This window comes from Rattus rattus, chromosome 13, assembly GCF_011064425.1.
Source record: "Rattus rattus isolate New Zealand chromosome 13, Rrattus_CSIRO_v1, whole genome shotgun sequence".
Lineage (NCBI taxonomy): Eukaryota > Metazoa > Chordata > Mammalia > Rodentia > Muridae > Rattus > Rattus rattus.
This window is the reverse complement of record NC_046166.1, coordinates 4,745,374-4,764,433: the sequence shown is the minus strand read 5'-3', so window position 1 is coordinate 4,764,433 and position 19,060 is coordinate 4,745,374. Positions and strand designations below refer to the sequence as shown.

The following is a 19,060-nucleotide window of genomic DNA, read 5'->3' as shown; positions in this document are numbered from 1 at the left end:
AATCACTGCGCTTAAGCTACAGAGTTTACTGAGATTTCAGTAGAGCAGAAGGAGATCCCGACCTTCCAGTTTGCTCCTTAGCAAGGGACATGGATTGCATCAGATCCATTCATAAGGAAAATCTGAAAATGAAGCCTATGTGATTTCATTTGCATAATTCAAGGCAGTGTAATGAAGGGGAAGATTTCACTTTAAACAGCTAATTAGGAAGGTGATTGATTAGCATCATTAACCATTAGCCATTGTCAGGTAAGTGCTATTTAAACTAAGTGTAGTGTGTAATGTGGGCCCTCATTAGAGTTGGCTGAATGCTTCCAAAACCTTACAAGCAAACAGCCAACTTGACCTCGCATCTTTGGTGGACTCTCACTGTGACTTAACTAGCATCCTAGGAATTCAGGGTCGGGCCTGTGGTGGATAGACCTCTGGTTTGTAAAGTCCCAGCAAAGGAAGTGCTTTTATCATTAAAAAAAATGGCATGCATATTGGAAGTAGGTAGATAGTCAGTAATGGGTGAGGAAATGAGTTTGATCTCTCGAACCCATATAAAAAAGCCAGATGTGATTAGTTTGTACAAGTAATCCCAGATCCTGGGAAAGCAGGGACAGGAGAAATCCTAGGGTGCCTGGGCCAATGGTGCCACCCAGATCAGCTAGATTTAGACCTATGGAAGACCCTGTCTCAAAAGACCAAGGTGGATGGTATCCAAACCTGACCTCTGGCCCCGACATGTGTGTGTGTGTGTGTGTGTATGTGTGTGTGTGTGTGTGTGTGTGTGTGTTTATGAGAGAGAGAAGGGGAGTGCTTATTTCCCCTGGTTAGAAGATATTGCTGGTATTTACTTGGTGAAGGGTAAGAATGGTACCAACCATCCAAAAGTGCAAGTTACCCACTGATCCAGAACAAAGAATGTTCTTGTTTAAAATGCCAGAAGTGGTAAGAAAGAAATGCTGGCTTAAAATGAGCACCATCATTAAACTTCTCAATAGCTATACGTTTCCTTCCCAATGGTGCCTAACTGAAGATGCCCTTGAAGACAATGAGGAGCTCATGGGAGAAGGCTAATTGGCATAGCAATGAGCTCACGGGCTGAGAGCCTATGTCTAAGGTCAAATCCTTCCACCCAGCTGCTTCTCTACCCACTAAGCATATTGCTGCCAAGGGAGCGCTTCCCTTAGTGCTGGAGACAGAGAACCACTAAGTATTGCAGGAATGGGAAGCAGGCAAGAAAAAGAAGACTGGAGGGAGGGAGGGAGGAAGCAGGGAAGGGAGAGAGAAGAAAAGAGGGAAGGGGGAAGGAAAAGTACTCTTTAGAAACAGATCCAGTCAAAGAGATAAATTGTGGTTGCTAGGGGCAAAGAGAAGAAAGCCACTCCTGTGGTGAGGGTGAGGCCTCTTAGCTATGAGGTAGCCAGAGAGAGCCTTGAGTGGAGTCCTGAATGATGAGAGGTACCGGGCACGCAAAATTCTGTGGGAAGAGACTCCTCAGGAAGAGGCAGCTAACTTCTCCAAGGATCTGAGTGATTTGGGGGTGAGATTCCTTACTCATGCACACACTTCAGCTTTGTATTCAGAGACCTGAATGGTGGTGCAGTTTGAGGCCAGTGACCAGACTCTCAGGGGAAGGCTCACAGGCAGTTTGACCGGGAAATGGAAGTCCACATCGTGTCTTTGCTCTAAATCAGCAGCTCAGGTGGAGCTTTTGGGGAGGCATTTTAAAACCAAGGTGGGTTCAATGCAGGGGGGAAGAAGATGAAGTACATCTGACAACAGCAAATTTCATGAAAATGGATTAGAAATGCAGTAGAAGATTAGGCCGTCTTACCATCTGTGACAGGATTTCAGAGTTAGGACTGCCCATCAGAACAGCTGCTCCAAACGGTACAGAAGCACGCTCAGGGTTAGCACCGGTGAAGTAAAAATAGCCCAGGACCAGAGAAACTGGATCCTCTGTGTTAACCCCCTATGGGACAACTCTCAAGAGCTACAGAGCAGACCAGCACATCATCCAGACAGAACTCTGCAGCAGAGCGGTGACAGGTACCTGTGGCTCACAGGGATGAGCTAGCGAATTAGGCTGGCTCTCAAATCCCTGGTAGATTTATATAGTAAAGTTAGTATCAACTAAATATTTAAAAGTGAGCAAGAGGCTGTCACCTCTCTCATTCTAATAGAGGTCTGCTCATATGTAAATGTTTTTATCATTCAATGATGGTTTGCTGTATGATGCTTTGGTTAGATTTCTTAAAGTTTGAGCCTTTCTCCCAGGTGTTGTTCTCTATGAAATCTTACCTAGGGACATCTTACTATGATTTGGTTATATTTATTATTATCATCATTTAAAATTTTTATGGATATGAAAGTCTGCATATGTGTATGTGCACCATGTGCATACTCTGGACCATCAGGGGACAAAAGAGCATCAGATCTATTAGAAGTGTAGTTTCAGACAGTTGTGAAGCATGGGTAATAGGAGCTGAATCAGAGTCCTCTTCCAGAGCAGCAAGTGCTCTTAACTGCTATCTTCCCCCCCCTCCCTCCCTCCTCCTCCCTCCCTCCCTCCCTCCCCCTTCCTTCCTCCCCCCTCCCTTCCTCCTCCTTCCCTTCCTTCCTTCTTCTTCTTCTTCTTCCTTCTTCTTCTTCTTCCTCTTCTTCTTCTTCTTCTTCTTCTTCTTCTTCTTCTTCTTCTTCTTCTTCTTCTTCTTCTTCTTCTTCTTCTTCTTCTTCTTCTTCTTCTTCTTCTTCTTCTTCTTCTTTCTCTCTCTCTCTCTCTCTCTCTCTCTCTCTCTCTCTCTCTCTCTCTCTCTCCAGACCCTCATTACAGTGTCTTAACTCTTCAGAGTAAAATACTGAAACATGAATTTTTACTACTAATATCTTAGAGCAGAGCGGTTGGAAAATGGCAGCCAGCAGGACCAATTCTATAGTTTTGCCACCTGATTTTATTTACTTGTAATTTTTTTCTTGTGGCTTTATTGCTACACCTTTCCTGTATTGTAAAGTTCACTCCTTCACTACAAACTAATTGTAGAACTCTTTGTGTACTCTAAAGGAACTCTGCCCACACCTCCTCCTCTTTCTTTATACTTCTCCGCGTCCTTGGGCCTAGTGTTCTGGTTTAGCAATGGATTTACATATTTTGGGACAGTTCAGATAGCTGGAATGATACATGAGCCTTAGTGACTGGCTTTATTCATTTAATATGTTTTCCAGGACCATATTATGCTATGAATTAGTGCTTCATTTTTTTCCTTCACTAGATAATATCCTATTATGTGAATTCCCCTTACCTACTGTTAATATTGTTGGCATTCATCTCCAGTTACCACGTGGACATGTTTCATCCCTCCTGAGCAGGTACCTACCCAAAAGTAAAACTGTATCACTTGTAACTCTTCACTTCGCATTTTGTAGGTTTCAAAACCCCAATTTGAGTTGTCGTTACTTTAGTTCAGAATTCTACCAGCAATGCATAAGAATTCCAATTTCTCCATAGCCTCATCAACATTTAGTTATCTATCTTTTCATTTTTAACCACACCAATGGGCAGGAATGGATTTGCATTTTACCACTAACCAGTGCTGAGAATCTATCTGTTCATGTGCTTTGGGGCCTTTGATATATCTTTTTCTAGAGAGATGTCTATAAAAAGCCACTGCCTATATTTAAATGATAATAAGTTGCCTTTTGCCATATTGTATGAGCTCTTTACATTATTGAGAAATACGTGCCTTGTGGTGTATCTGCTGACCTTTTTGAAAATAAGGTCGTGTTTTGCATGCAGCCATGCCTGTTTCATATCCAGACACTTTCCTCCAAAAATACAAGAGCCAGGTGGTCGGACAGAAAATGAACAACAACACAAAACTGCCTGGCTCTGTCCAAAGAAGCTCAGCTACACCTTTATTAGATGAAAATGTCGCACGATCTATTTAAAGCAGAATAAACAGAAGCTGCTTCTTCTATCATGTATTTTACCATGTTCTTCTGAAAGTAAGGTGATTTTGGAATCAGAGGTTATGTAAATGAATACTCATGTAAGAGTTTCATTGTCATGAGTCAGAATCTGTCCATCAGTTGTCCCGTTTTATGGAATTATGCAGAATCCCAACCAAAGGTCTTCAGCTTCCTTAAAGTCCATATTCCCATTGTCAGTCGCCATGGCAGTTTACTTAAGCTCCATTCTGATTTATAAGCCTTGGAACAGTGGACTTAGGATGATGCTTGCTGCAGGACTGGAAATGCTCCGAGACACTTTAGTAGATAAGAGTTTATGGGATTTTTCTTTCTTTCCTTCCTTTTTGCCAACATGGCTCAGGAAAGACAGGGGATTTATTTTCCTGCCTTTACCTAAGCAAACCTTCCAAGTTTCTTGTTAGGACTTTGATCTCTGTTAAGATGAGAATATATGGTACTCAGGCTAAGAGAAGGGTTCATGGGAGATCAAGGAAGCTTAGTATATTTCCTGGAAAGAGGAGGGAAGATAGGAATGGAGCCATGGCAGAAGCATAGGTACTTTGCCACTTAGCTTTGTGGGTGTTTTTGCCAGTGGAGTAAACCTTACACAGCATGTGATTAGAGAGAGATCGAATTGATCACAGCCTTTTGTCCCCAGAGGCCACACTTGTTGCCAGTTCTTGGGACAAGCAGACCTAGCCTATGTCAAGATCAATGTCAGACTGCCATCCATAATTCAGGGTTAAAGTTTGCTATTGCACATGGCCCAGCTCACGGAAGATGGGAGTATAAAAACTTATTAGTATTCAGGAGAGTTGAGAGTGGAAGCCTAGGGTAGGGCATTCAAATGTTTTTCCTCCGTAAGCCATCTACCTTTCTGAATGCAGCTGAACTAGTCAGACTTCAGCCAACATCAGACTGCAGTTGTACTGTTTTATTTATGGGGTGCGTCACTAATCCTCTCTTGCGGTACAGTCCTCTCTCATGCTCTTTCCAGTTTGTTTTACGCCCCACAGTGGTCAGGTTTTGTTCACAGAAAAGCATTTTCCAGCGATTCAACTATGTTAGAGCATCCCGAATCGACACTCCACTTTCTTTCATTCCTGCACTACCACTACGCAGGTCGTCAGTTGTCTTGAGTGCCTGCGCTCCCTTGCTCTTCAATGTTCTGGTCTCGCCAGGGTGACTCACTCAGTTCTCAAGGCTTGTAAATGTCAGAGAACCCAGAGTTCTCCATCTGTGTCCTCTCCACCGCTGGGGTTTGGAGCAGCATCCAGACACTGGTCCTGATCCCAGCCAGACCCGCCCATCACTCATTTCTTCTACCCTGCACCCCCACTCCAAGCCCCTACCACACATCTTTATTTACTTTAAACTAAAGTACGGTCAGATCATACATTTTTCATAAGATTTCAGTGTGTATCTTTAAAGGATAGGGCCTTCTTTGTATCCTCAGATGACATGTACTACACCGAAAGAACATAAGAATTCCTAATTATTTAATTTCTAGTTGTTTCAAATATGCCCCTTTGATCGTTTTTGAAGTTGATTTGAATCAGGATAGTGAAGTCATTCCATCTTTGAATTCTATGTATTTATTTGCTCCTTCATTTATTTATTTGTTTGTGTGGCAGTGTGTGTGTCTGTGTGTGTGTGTGTGTGTGTGTGTGTGTGTGTGTATGTGTGTGTGTTTTACAACATTCATGTAGTGGGCAGAGGACTTCTTCCGTCACATGAGTCCCAGAAATCAGATTCAGGTCATCAGGCTTAGCAGCAGTTGTGAGGCATCTCACTGGTGCCTGAAATCATTTTGAATCCTCCTATTTTCCTATCCAGGTTATCACCTTGGGATACTGTGTGATACTGTGGCTAGCATCTTCTTGTTCACACAGCCTACCTGGAGCCCTGCCCATGGTAGTCATAGCAGTCTTTCCTTCCCACTGCCCTCACCTTCTCAGAGCCCTTTCCCTTTTAGTCTAGGCTAACCAGTAACCACATTGCAAGACAAATAATATCACATGTCTCCCTCACTCAGAACTCCTTTGACCTTCCAGTTTACTCAGAGGCAAAAGCCCAAATCTTTAGTACAATCCATGCATTAGCAAAAAAAAAAAAAAAAAAAAAAGGATAGTGGGGAGAAAACAGGTTGTATATTTCTTTCATGAGGAAAATCTAGGTTCAACATGTGTGCAGATATGCATATGTACATATGAAACATAAAAGCTGAAAGAAAAACTATGAGAGGGAGGAAGTGAGCCAGCAGGAGTGGGAGGGAGCTCAGAAGAGGGTATGGGGATGGAGTGAGCATTCTGCGGTGTTACGCACGTATTTTATAACCAAACCTGTGCCTTTGGTATTCTGTATGCTAGCCAGAAGGGTTGATTTAAAAAAAGTGAAAACTCAAAATAACAACAACTAAAAGGATGTGTTCAGTCTCAAAAGTCACCTAGGATTTTGGGAAGACTGTGTCTCAGTTAGAGTTTCTATTGCTGTGAGGAAACACTATCTCCTCTCCTCCAGCAGGCTGGAGAGGAAAGGGTTAATTTGGCTGACACCTCTAATCCGTCCTTGAAGGAAGTCAGGGCAGGGATTCAAGCAGGGCAGAAGCTGATGCAGAGGCCATGGGGGATGGATTACTGACTTGCTCAGTCTACTTTCTTATAGAACCTTATAGAACCCAGGACCACCAGTCAAGAGATGATGGTACCACCTACAGTAGGCTGGGCCCACCCTCATCAATCACTAATTAGGAAATGCCCTACAGTCAGACCTTATGGAGGAGTTTTTCCCAATTGAGCTTCCCTCTTTTCAAATAACCCAAGCTTGTGTTATGTGGACATACAAGCAGCCATCACAACTTGTATGTGAATTTCTACTGTATCATTTACTGATGTGACAACTTAGTACAGTTGCATTCTAAGCTCATGAGAACACGGCTCATGTTCATGTGCCATGGAACAGTAGACACCTGTGATTTTCATTATAAGGCATATAGAAAATTAATTAATGTGCTTAGAGGGTTTCTAGTGTTATGATAAAAGACCATGACCAAAAAGCAACTTGGGTCAGAAAGTGTTAATCTCAGCTTATATTTCCATAGACTGTCATCATCAAAAAAAAAGAAAGAAAGAAAGAAAGAAAGAAAAGAAAAGAAAAGAAAAAAACAAAAAGAAAAAATGTCAGGGCAGGAACTGAAGAGGAAGCCACAGAAGGACCTCTGCTTCCTGGGTTCTTTCACAATGGCTTTCTCTCATAAAACTAAGGAACACCTTCCCAGGGGTTCCGCCACCCTGCATGAGCTGGACCCGCCCATATTACTCATCAATTAAAGAAAAGGGCCCGCAGGCCAATCCTAATTGGGGCATTTTCTCAGTTGAGGTTTCCTTTTTCCAAATGGCTTTAGCTTGTGTCAAGCTGGCATAAAACTAGCCAGCACCACACCCAGTGAATGCTGGTGGCAGTCCTCTAATTGTCTTTATCTAAGTGATTGGTACAATGTCGTCATGGTCTAGATAGAGCAGCTGAGGGCACAGTGGACAAAGGGTAATGGGGGATTAGCTTGTGTTGTTCAGGCTAATGGCATGCTTCTGCAGCTGGATTTATCAGCCACACAGTGAACTGTGTGTGACTTTTGGAGGGTTTCCTTCCTTTCCCATGCTTCTAGCTCCTAACTGTAAAATAGAGGCACTGAACTATATCAACGTAGCAAATAACGGTAATCCCTTATGTCAACTCAAGTTGATCTGTTGTGGGCACCTGGGAAACAGATTTGAAAGGATTCTGAGGCCTGGTCTGGAATCCGTTGATAAGTATGCTGTGATCTGTTAGCAATGCCCATGAAGGACAAGGAGGCCATGGCAACTGTTCTGAAACTATCCAGGCCTGGACGTAACGTTCTTCACGGCCTCTCCTGGCTCCCTTGATTTGCTTTCTGGGTCTGCTAAATGGATGTGTGAGGCCATGGGTGACAGCCTATCCATCTCCAGGAGTCTGAACATATAGTGTCTTTTGAATGGGAATAGAGGCGACCATTCCTGTCAGGAATCTGAAAGCCTGTCAGAAAGTTATAAGGCTGCCCCTGAGTGAGACAAAAGGTTTCACTGAGACTTCAGTGTAATTTAAGCATTTAAACAAGCAAACAAGCAAACAAATCCTTTAGGGGAAAATGGCATGGTCCCCAGAAGTTCTGCAGATAATCCTGCTTGGGGATACCTTGTAGGTTAGGGTGTCTTGTCCTGTAGCAAGTTTCTGACAGTAGCATTTAATGAATCTAGATGGGCATTGGAAACAGCAATGTCCTGATCTGCACAGCAAGTTACAGGTTTCGAATGGCTGTTGTATAACTATGAATATCGGGCACAGATAGAATATTTTAGAAACCAATTTAGCCACTTCCAGCATTCAGAGTGTGAGGCGAAGGAGGTCTGTCTTCAACAGTTCTCAGTGAGCTTCAGCAATAAGATTTGACTTCCAGGAGCCTCTGCAGGAAGCCATGGTACGAATCTCTTTTCAGCTCTCTATTTTCATAAGGCAAAACTCCTTTGTCCACTGGCATTTTGTCATCTTAAGCGCAAACATCTTTCCTCGGGGTTTGAGGTAACTGTCTTACCTGTGCAAGCTTCTCTGATTTGACAGATGTTTTCCCTCACAAACTGCCTTTTCCTCCTTGTTGCATGATCTTCATACCCTTCTCCTGCCTGCTTCATTGAACTCAGATCCCTGCCGGAGCAAAAACCACCTGCCTGTCACCACACGGTTACACTCCTTTTAAAGACAGCATGCCATTCCAGAAGACTTTCTCTGAAACAACATTCTACACCCGCATTTTGCCCTGAGCGCCTCCTCCAGTCTGGCACTGTGATGGAAGGACATTCTTCCAGGGAAAATCTATGAATAGGATGGCAGTAATAAGCAGCTGAAAATAATCTGTGAGGCGTTTGTAAATTGCCCTTCATGAGCTGCAGCTCTTGGGAAAGATAATTTGTGGTTCCTGCAGAATAGCCTGAAAACTGGGTCTTTCATCTGCAGTGCGTTTGGCAATTAAAACATCTCGTTTCTCATATTAGCAAATGATAACTCTACATTTGTTCATCTAAACAACTTGATTTATATTTTTTTCTGTTCTGAGAAGCTGTTGACATTTCAGAGTAAGTAATTATTTTCACTGCCAACTGCTGTGTATGGTGACTGTAGGCAAACGATAGAAATCTGAGTCTGCACATGCGTCACTTAACTCCCGTGGCTTAAAGACTACCTATTAAGCTAGAAGCCCTTCTCGTGGGTTATCATCTGTACACCGACATCTAATAGGATCAGGGCGTTGACAGGCAAGGGTTCGAGCCACGTTCATGGTTTGTGCAGTGTACTAGAAAGGCTTTCATGTAATCTCTGAGGGGAGAGGGCAAGGCTGGACTGCAGCAATGCCAAACCACTGACAGGGCATAGTACGCTTGCAGTCCTAAATCGCTTGTTAGAGGAGGCATGGACTGCTGGCCCTGGGAGTTCTCAGGGTATGTGAAGGCTACCCAAGGCTAGCTCCATGTACCCAAGTATCCATGGGGCTAGAGTCAGAACTCTATGAGAAATGCTCCTGAGAACAGGGACTCATGCCTGCTCACAGTATGAGCTTGGAAAACATTTGGTCAAATCGAGAGGAAGAATAAAGGGAGCTTCTCAATTTCCTCTCAAATTACATTCTTAGCCAAAAAAAAAATGCAGTTAGGACAATGGAAAGAAATGCTTTGTTTCAGTTTGAAAGTAGTTGCTCCATCCTCAGAATACAAACTCAGCCACACCGTTGAATTGAACCACCTTAGCACAGAAGAGAAGAGGTGTCAGGGTGAGTGACAGCCCATGCAGCCCTGGGCCTTCTCTGGGAACTCTTGTTGTTCTGTACTATTCCACATTGTCATTATTAATGCCTATTAGTGACACACACTAATGGGTTTCATTGTGATCATTGACATTTAAACTTCTAAAAATAAATCATCTAGCTAAATTGATACTCCAAAAAAGACCGTTTGCCCAGAGCCCACTGGTATAAGCAAGGTTTACATTGCTGATAACACGCTAGACATCTGTCCGTCCCAACACACGCATGTCCCATTTGAATCGCAGTTGAGGAGTAGACAACTGACTGGGGATCCAAACCAATTTTTACATGGCCTTGAGGGGTGAAGTTGAGCCAGTACCCTGAATGGCAAATGTGCTTTATCCTTTGAACCAACTCCAATTGATTAGTTCTGGTTGCCTATAGTGCTGTCTTAAGAAACCATCTGTGATATATTTGAGGCTCAGCTGGGAAAAGAGCTGGGATTGATTAGCAATGTCTGTCATGGGCTCTAGGGGAACAGCTTGCCCCATATTTGTCATTTTCTGCTTTTAGCATGTCTTTAACTCCTCTGTGCTCTCTTCCTGTGCAATAGTCATGATCCTAAAATGTGCCTACAGTATAAACAGAAAGCGTAGGTATAGGTATATTCCACTTTAAGAAACCCTAGCATAGAAATGCAAATTTGGAAAAAAATGCATCAATCTGGAGCCAATTATTTCCATTACAGAAAAGATTCCATGAAAGGTTCCTTTAAATAGCGAGCTCCCCTGCTGCATTAAAATGATGATTCAATTTATAAAAATTCACTCTGCATGCAACTCTCTCCGACCAAGTCTGTGGACTTAGCAAGCCATACCTGAACATTTTAAAGTCATGCTGCTGCAGCACTAGCCAGGATGTCTGCCCCCGAGTGCCTCAAGTCACCCCCCCCAGTAACTCCCCCTTGCCCCTCAAACATCCTTCTTATTTCCTATCCTAGAGTGTTGAGCATACAATCTGGGCAGTGATCAACAGCTACTGGCTCCCACCCGTCATGGCTGCATTTCATTAGTGTGTAGGCTGATTGCTCCGAGGGTGTTTATGTGTGGGTGTGGCTGTACAAACCCATGCCCTCTGTGCACTTCGTATGCAGACGCAGAGACACAGCTGCTGTTCAGCCTAACCTAAATCCATCCCTGTCCGTGAGAGTTCTAGGGTAAGGTTCCAGTTGGTCGGTGGATATGGCCTCTTGATAATATCTGTCCTGTATTCTAGTTTACCATTCTCTCTGTGTCCCTTCACATCAGAACATTGTCCAGGCTCTGGGCCTGAGTCCCATTATCCAGACATGGAACCTTTGTCTTCCCCTGCAGCTTAGAGAGCCCCAAATGGTTTTCTGATTTAGAAAAATTAAATATAATCTGACTCTTGTGTCCAGCTACGAAATACCCAAGCAATAGACATTTCCACTAAATATGTAACATACACAGCATCTAAAAGTCCCACCAATCTGGTATGAACTCGGATTATAGAGGCATCTAGTACAGGTCAGGCAAGCATACCAGCCTATTCCAGGTTCTCCAACTGGTGGCCCCTAGAACTCCTAAAAATGCCTATTGACACACATGGCAGAATTCTTGTTGCTCTGCAGAAGCAGCTTAATCCAGAGACAGGTACAAAAGAGATGGCCCCATTCTTCTTTGTGTTCCCACACATAGACTTCTTGCCATATCTTCAAGATACGCAAGTTGCAAGATAGAAGTGTCTCTATTTTATCTATGGTAGTTAAAAGTTGTGGCATAAATTTCTTCCCACTGAGTACTTTTTGTTTTATTTTTTGGACACAGTTTTTTTTTTCCTTAGTTGGTTTGGAAGACAAAACATGGGTCAGGAGGAATGAACACATCAGGCACACTCAGTCATTTCTTCTGGCCCTCAGTGATCAAAGGGGCCTTGGACGTGAAGGCTCTCAGGCTGGCGAACTATCCATTGGTTCCTCACTTCCCATCTTCTCAGACTTCCTGGTTGGTGCCAAGGCTCTCCCTTGGTATTGGGCTGTGATAGCCGCGTAGGTACATCCATAGATCGCAGCTGCCAGCATCATGAGACAAACGATCCCACACACCACCCCAGTGATGACCACAGTGGCCACAGCATGGCGCAGGTTGGTTGGCTTTGGTTTGGGTTTGCTCTCACACTCCAAGGGATCGTGCTGACCCGAGTTATTCTCAGGAGATTTCTGGGCATCTTGCGGAACAGAACCAGGCTGCTGAACTAGTGAGGGTACCAAATTCTGATGACGTAGAGGACAGGGTTTGTATATTTCATGAGGAATGGAGAGGAGATCCTTTCCCTTCCAGGGTTCAGGCAGCCTGCAGATGGCACCGTCTGTTTCTCCCCCTTCAAGAAACAAAGCAAAGAACAATGGTGGAGCTCTTGTACAGCAGTATTCCAAAGTCCTCAGCCTGCCACAGACTAAGTAGACAATTATTTATGGCTAAGAATTCGGTAGGAACCAAGTTACCTTAATATATAAATGCTGAGGGAAGCACTGGGCACTGACAGAGAATGTGAGAACTCAACACCCAAGGGCATTGTGGTCTCCAGCCTTCCCCCCACCCACTGCCCATCACACAAGAATCCTGTCCTGCTGGAGTCTCACTAAAAATCAAAGAATGGTTAAAACACCCATTGTTGTCATTTGTGTGTTAATTCCAAAGACCCTATGTCTCTATCAACACTCTTTAGAGTGGTAGAGTGGTGTCTTCTGAGTTTTATGTACCTGAGCATTTGACAACACCAGATGTTGCTCTTGGTATTAAGTAACTCATCCTCTTGTGCCTCATGACATTTACTTTATGGGAACAAAGTTCTTAAAGATTTCTGCCATCAGAACATCCCAGTTGTGTCTTGACTTGACAGTTCAAAATCCTCACCCTCCAAAAAGGGAATTCTTTTTAAAATCTACACAGGGTATGAGTGGATAAGTCGACACCCAAGCCCTGTCCCTAGTATACTTCCCTGTCTCTACTTCTTTTTTTCTGGTTTGTCCTGGACCAAGGCAGTGGTCCTACTACTTAACTGGCAGGACCCGTAGGTCCTATGGCTAGTTTCTCCCAGGTTTCCCTAGAACCCTCAGCAGGGGAGGGCAGCATGTTCCCTTAGCAAATGCAGATTACAGATTCTCAGTATACATCATAGGGAATTGTTTTAAGTTAGTATGAGAAAAGTACATATGGTAGTTGTCACTTCAGTGTTATTGTCTCATGCTAATAATTGTCTCGTGTAATAATTTAGGGCTGGGGAGATATATGCCCATCCCTCCTATCTCATTATCTTAAGATGAGTTGTCAGTGCCCTCTAAATAGACAGAGCCAACCCACAATACAAGGGCTATCACATAACCCAGAAACACCAGGGTTAGTGACAGGGACAAAATCCAATACATATTCTTTTGGCTGCCATTGCTTAAAACTGAATGACACATGACTAGACTCCCTTGGGCCCTCCCCAGCTTCTTCAACAATCCCTTGAGGCATGAATCCCAGCTTTAAAGCAATAAGATCAAAGTGGAGTTTCCTGAGAGCCACTGGTATCCAGGCGGCTGCTGCAGCTGGACTGAGATGAGGGGCTCTCCCTCTATGGGAGCTTATCTCCCTTAGCCACCTATGGTGGCTCTTACTAGGGCCTTTAAGTCAAGGATAGAGGCCAGAGAGACAGGGTGGCAAAAGCATTTCATCCAATCAAAGCACAGCGAGGTGCCATAGGAGAGCCCGGACTGCTCCACTGGCTGTTGTTCACCTCAGCTACGGTGTACCGCGTTGTCACTCCAAATTCATTCTTGTTCTGTATCTGCTTTTCCCTCCGGTACTGTGCTAAAATCCAGCCAAAGACAGGCCTACAGTGACTGCCCAGACACAGCAGGAAGGCAGGGCCCGTGCCTGGCACTGTCTCAGCAGCCTCCAGTGCAGCTGTGACCTTAGCCAGGATCCTTCTCCCACCTCCACCATCTTCTCAGGGATGCTGATTCCAGAGGCAAATCTCCTGGTCACAGCATGAGGGTTCCTCTCCCTTTTTGACTCAAAAAAGCTGATGGAGCAAGAAGTCCCAATCTTCAACTTCCAACTATGCCCACCTGACACGGATAACACTTTACCTCTGTCTCGGATAAAATGGGTTCAAATCTTAGGTTTCTACATAACTTAGCTGTGCAGTTCTGGGAAGTTCTTACTCTCTCTGAGCCTCTGCTTGCATTCCTGGCAATCGAGAGAGGAGTAATAATGAAATTTGCTTTTCAAGATTTGTTCTGAGGACTTGGAGGGATAAATCATGTCAAGTGTTCAGCGTGGCACTGCCATACCTCACTCAATGTACCCATTTCACAGCCATGAACATCAAAGTATAGGTTCATCTGTGGATAAAGGATGAGCATTTATCATCCTGTGTGCACGTTTGGGTGAAGGGGAACCTATTCTACATTGACCAAAACAAATCATTTTGCCCTTAGGCCTACAGGATCATAAGTTTTCCAATTCCTTGGGTTTCATTTATTCCTTGGGTTTCATTTGGAGCCATACGACTGAGTTTTGCCCACTTCCAACACACACAGAATCCCCACAATGTCCCTCTGTGTGCTGGGTGGTGACATTAAATGTCATATGATGAAATTAAAGGCATCTCCATCCAGAGGAGGCTTATGTCCCCAAATGGTCACGTGGAATGCAGGCCTGGAGTGCAGGTCTCACTCCCAGTTGCCCGGGACTCAGGCATGGGTAAGCGATAGACTTCAGTATAGATTGCTGAAATCAGGAGGTCTGTGATGTTAGTCACCCTCTTTGACTGATACCTTCCGTGTCTGCAGTTGTTTATAAAGGTTCAGACTAGCATCTGCTGCCTTAGGCAGTGTGTACATAAGCAAACTGTTTCCCATGTCTTGTATCTAGTTAGTAGTTTTCCTTTCTTGATGCTGGGGCACCAGACCATGGTACCCTGAACTGATTTTACCTTCCTCTGAAAAAGGCCATTATCTGCACTTCAGAAGCATTGCTCTAAAGGAAAGGTAAACCGCCCTGCTAGATCAAGGGATCAAAATCAGCCCTAATGCTATCCACTTCCCCTTGGCAGCACGAAGTGCTAGACAAAGGTGTATTTTCACCCAAGTTTGTGGCTGAATAGGAGAATACCATCCTTACCTGCATTATTTCGTGGATGTCCTAGGTCTGGAAACTACATATTGATTTTACATTGGACAATGCTCTTCTTTGATTAAAAAACTCTTTCTGGGATGGTCTGTTTCATGCTTATGACTTAATCCAGATCTAGCCACCTCACCTCCAAACATGTTTGGTTTTGGTTTTGCCCTATAAGAAGGATGCTACTAAGTTATGTAGCTGCCTTTGGGAACTAACTTCAGTGTCGGCTAGTTGGTCATGCATCCATTGCTCTTAGACCGTTGAGAAGCATCCTAATGTGGCAAGTTTGAACTTCTACCATATGTAGACCATGCCTCCAGGTGATGCTCTTCCCCTAAAGCATCTGCAGTCCTCAGGTCTCCCTACACTCGAGCATACAATCGCCAACAATCCCTCCACCCCAAAGTGTGACAAATATTTCAAAAATGTCCCCTTCCTGGATCTTCCACCGTGTATCTCTACAGACTTTCCCACTGCCTCCGTTCCCTGACTGCTGAAAGCATCTCCATTTATGTAGTTACCAAGCAGACAAAAATACAAAAGACTCCTCCATAATCACTCTTTCCTTCTTCCAGACTACCATGCTCTTCAGCCCCGCAGCCATTTCTACCACAGCACTGTTCCAAATGCCATCCACGTCTAGGCCGTTGTCATCTCTGCTCTGCTCCACTGAGATCACCTCCTACCTCATCCCACTGGCTCTTCTTCAGGGGCCTTTGCTCTGCCCTCTCAGAGTCAGCAGACTGGCATTTTACATAGTGGTCAGATCATACTGTTCCCTAGACAAGAATTCCTCAGAACTTCCCACCTCCCCTAGAATAAAATCCAGACAGGGCACCTGCTCTGCACATGTTTAGGGACTGGGCGAGCACCCAAGATGTGCTGTGTGTTATCTCCGCCCACTGACTCACTCTCTCCTCTGGCTCTCACTAAGCCAGGCCAGCTCCCTCACCAGGCCCTTAAGGCTTGCTGGGCCCCCATCCCCATCTTCTGTTCCTTCCTTTCATTGTTCTGGTTCTTACACACGCCATTGTCTTGGGAGGCTTGCCTTTCCCATCCTATCTAAACTGCAGCATATTCCTTTCTAACATCACTGGCTCCCCTAGCTGTCTTACCATTGCCATCTGAATGCATACATTTACTTATTGTCTTATAGAGTATCTTTCCTTTTACGCTTCCAATGAAACCTTCGTAATGATAAGGATTTCCTATTCACTGCCTTTTTCTCTGGGTCTAGGGTAGTGCCTGGAACACCAAGGACGTTCAAGAAGAGGAATGAGCAAATGGTGCTCAGAGATGCAATGTGTGGTTCAGGAAGGAACACAAAGCCAAGGTTCAATAGTCAAGTTTTCTTTTCTCATTTGTTCTTCTCCTGTGCAACCTTAGGCTGATTCTTGAACTTCTCTGGGCTTCTGTTTCCCATTGATAATCAAGGTTGCCAAGCTTTTCTCTCAGATAGCAAAGGCTGTGAGATGTGCTTTGGTCTTTGTCACAACCACTCCACTTTGCTTTATAGCGTAAAATAGCCACTTGGTGCATAAAGAACAGGAAAAAAATGCACTGTTTGGCCCTTCATCTGTACTTTATTAACCCCTGAGTGATTTCCAAAGTCTACTTTCTCTAATATTCTGGAACCTGTTGCTTAGATTTGATCTTCTGATTTCCTCTCCTGAAAATGACAGTCTTCAATGTGAAGATACACAAAAGCCTACAGCTGCCCCTTGCACCCTCCTCCACCCTCTTGAGATGCTGATGCTGGTGACAGAAAGACACACTACTTACCTTCAAAAATGAACCTCTCCAGCCAGAGTTTCAGACCCAGTAAGTGGCAGTCACATTTCCAAGGGTTGCCCTTAAGAAGTACCAGCCTCACCTTGGGCATGGCCTCTAGAAGTTCACGATCCAGATGTAGAAGATGGTTCTGTTGCACAGCAAACATGGTCAGGTTCTCCCAAGGCTTGCCCAGAGATGTGGGGAGGACACTGAGGCTGTTGAATGATAGATCAAGCTCCCTGAGCCCAGGCATGACTTGGACAAAACTGCTTTCTATAGAAAGCAGGGAATTCTGCGTTACGTTTAAAACCTGCAAGTGCGCAAGTCCATAGAAAGCCTCTGCAGCCAGATTTGAAAGAGAGTTGTTAGATAAATTTAAGGTGGTGAGCAGTGATACAGACTTAAATGCAAGAGCAGGAAGCCAGTGGATCCGGTTATCCTGTAAGAGCAGCGTTACTGTCCACGGGGGTAGGTCAGGGGGGATCGTTGACAGCCCCTGGCCACTGCAGTCCACAGAGTTTGAAGATGGGTAACACAAACATTTCTTGGGGCAGCTGCTCACACCTGGGAGCAGGATACCCACACTGGAAACCAGCAGCAGAGCACCTAAAACAATGAGAATAGAGTGGGATGGAGGGCAGTGTATGAAATGTGGTCACCGTCAGCCAAGGAATTCCCAGGCATCATGGTCCTGAGCCAGCAGTGCCTTCCACCCAGTTAGAAAGAGGTCCTCATCCTCAGCAGAATGAGACTGAACACACCCAGGCCAGTCACCAAGGCAAGCTCTGAGCTAACCATTGTCAGAAGCCTTGGAGAAGGGACTTCTACTGTGACTCCATCATCAGACTATAAGATCGGTACCACATGAAATAGAGAGGGTTAGGGGAAAGTCATTCTGGGACATGTGTCCTTTGGAGGCCAGAGCCAAGTGTGTGGGCTGTGGCAGGTAGAAAGACCATTCCGTTCCAGAAGAGGGCCGGCCATTTGAGCTTTGTATGGTGGTAGAAACGTTATGTGCCTGCCCTCCAATGTGGATGCCACTAACCACCTGTAGTTTCTGAACTTCCAAAATGTGATTTCTACAACACAAGAACTGACTTTTAATTTTTACCTTGTCTTAATTCATTTACACTTCAATGATCAGATGTGGCTTCAGGTAATCATGTTGACTAGGGAATGCCCTGCTAACAGCTGTCTAGCTTTGCAGATATAACCCAATCGGTAATGATCGTTTTTCTCCTTTTTTCTATGATGGTTTGAAAAATTACCAAAAAGCATTAGAAACAATATAAGAAATATCCTTATTTCTGAAACTTGTACCAGCCATTCATCGATGATCAGACATCCGACATCTTCTTGCTTCTTATTAAGAAGTGAAGTGCTTTAGTGGAGCACACAGCCTTCTTCGGATCACACTTGGTTTTCCTCACTGAAGCTCCTTCACTCCACAGAAGCCCCACAGAAACCTGGTTTCTGTCTTTAGATATGCTCAAACCAACAGTCACCGTACTAGGGTTATAGGTCTGTAGTGCCATGGTTAATTTTGTGCTGCCGGGAATCACACTCAGAACTTCATGCATGCTAGACTAGTACTGCTAACTGAGCCCCAACTCCTGTCATTTTAATGCTATTCAAAAATAATATTCAATAGATGATACAAGAGTTGAAATGTTTATAACATTTCCAGCTTGAGTTGAAATAGGGAGGTATGGCATATTACCTGAATATTCTTATGAGATCCTTAGAGTTATCTAAGGATTTTTCTTCCTGAAGCTAAGGTCTAAACCTGAGGTCTTATGTTTGCTCATAAGAGCCCTATCACTGAGCTAAATGCTCAGATCATAAAGGTGCCATCGTGTACTCAAATTCCCTTCACTTACTGCAAGACTCAACATTTCCAGAGTTGGGAGTATTGGGAGCTGATCTTGAGCACGGATTGGAATGAGCCTATTAGGTATTCCTTCTGATTTTGATTTCTGTGATTGCTAAAGATGATCCCTGAGATAGAAGGGTGTGATCCTGAGCAAATGATACAGACAATGGTAAATGACCAGATGGCATGTGCTACATGGCAGGAGTCAATTCTATTGCTTTATAGATATGAATCCACCCTATGACCTCCTCAATCTGGCTGTTTGTCTTTATCCTTTTGAAGGAAAAAAAGCCAGGCATAGAGAGGCTAAATCACTCCCCAGAATCACAGAAACAGTAAGCAATCGAGCATGATTTCATCTCAGACTGTCTACAGAATCTGTGAGAATTCTTATCCGCTGCATTACTCTTCTAGATGTTCAAAAGAGACATAGTACACCATCGGGGATTGATT

General features: G+C 44.2%; 2 protein-coding genes across 2 annotated transcripts in view; one reads left to right on the top strand and one right to left on the bottom strand.

Moving 5' to 3' along the window:
* Cacna2d3 (calcium voltage-gated channel auxiliary subunit alpha2delta 3) overlaps positions 1-19,060 on the top strand; it is an 804,703-nt gene that overhangs the window by 675,502 nt on the left and 110,141 nt on the right. The window lies entirely within an intron of this gene.
* Lrtm1 (leucine rich repeats and transmembrane domains 1) lies at positions 11,502-17,344 on the bottom strand (the record flags this gene model as incomplete). The annotated part of the gene is made up of 2 exons (XM_032919346.1): positions 11,502-12,169; positions 16,744-17,344. Coding segments are annotated over 2 exons (1,032 nt in total), but the record flags the coding sequence as incomplete, so codon positions are not given.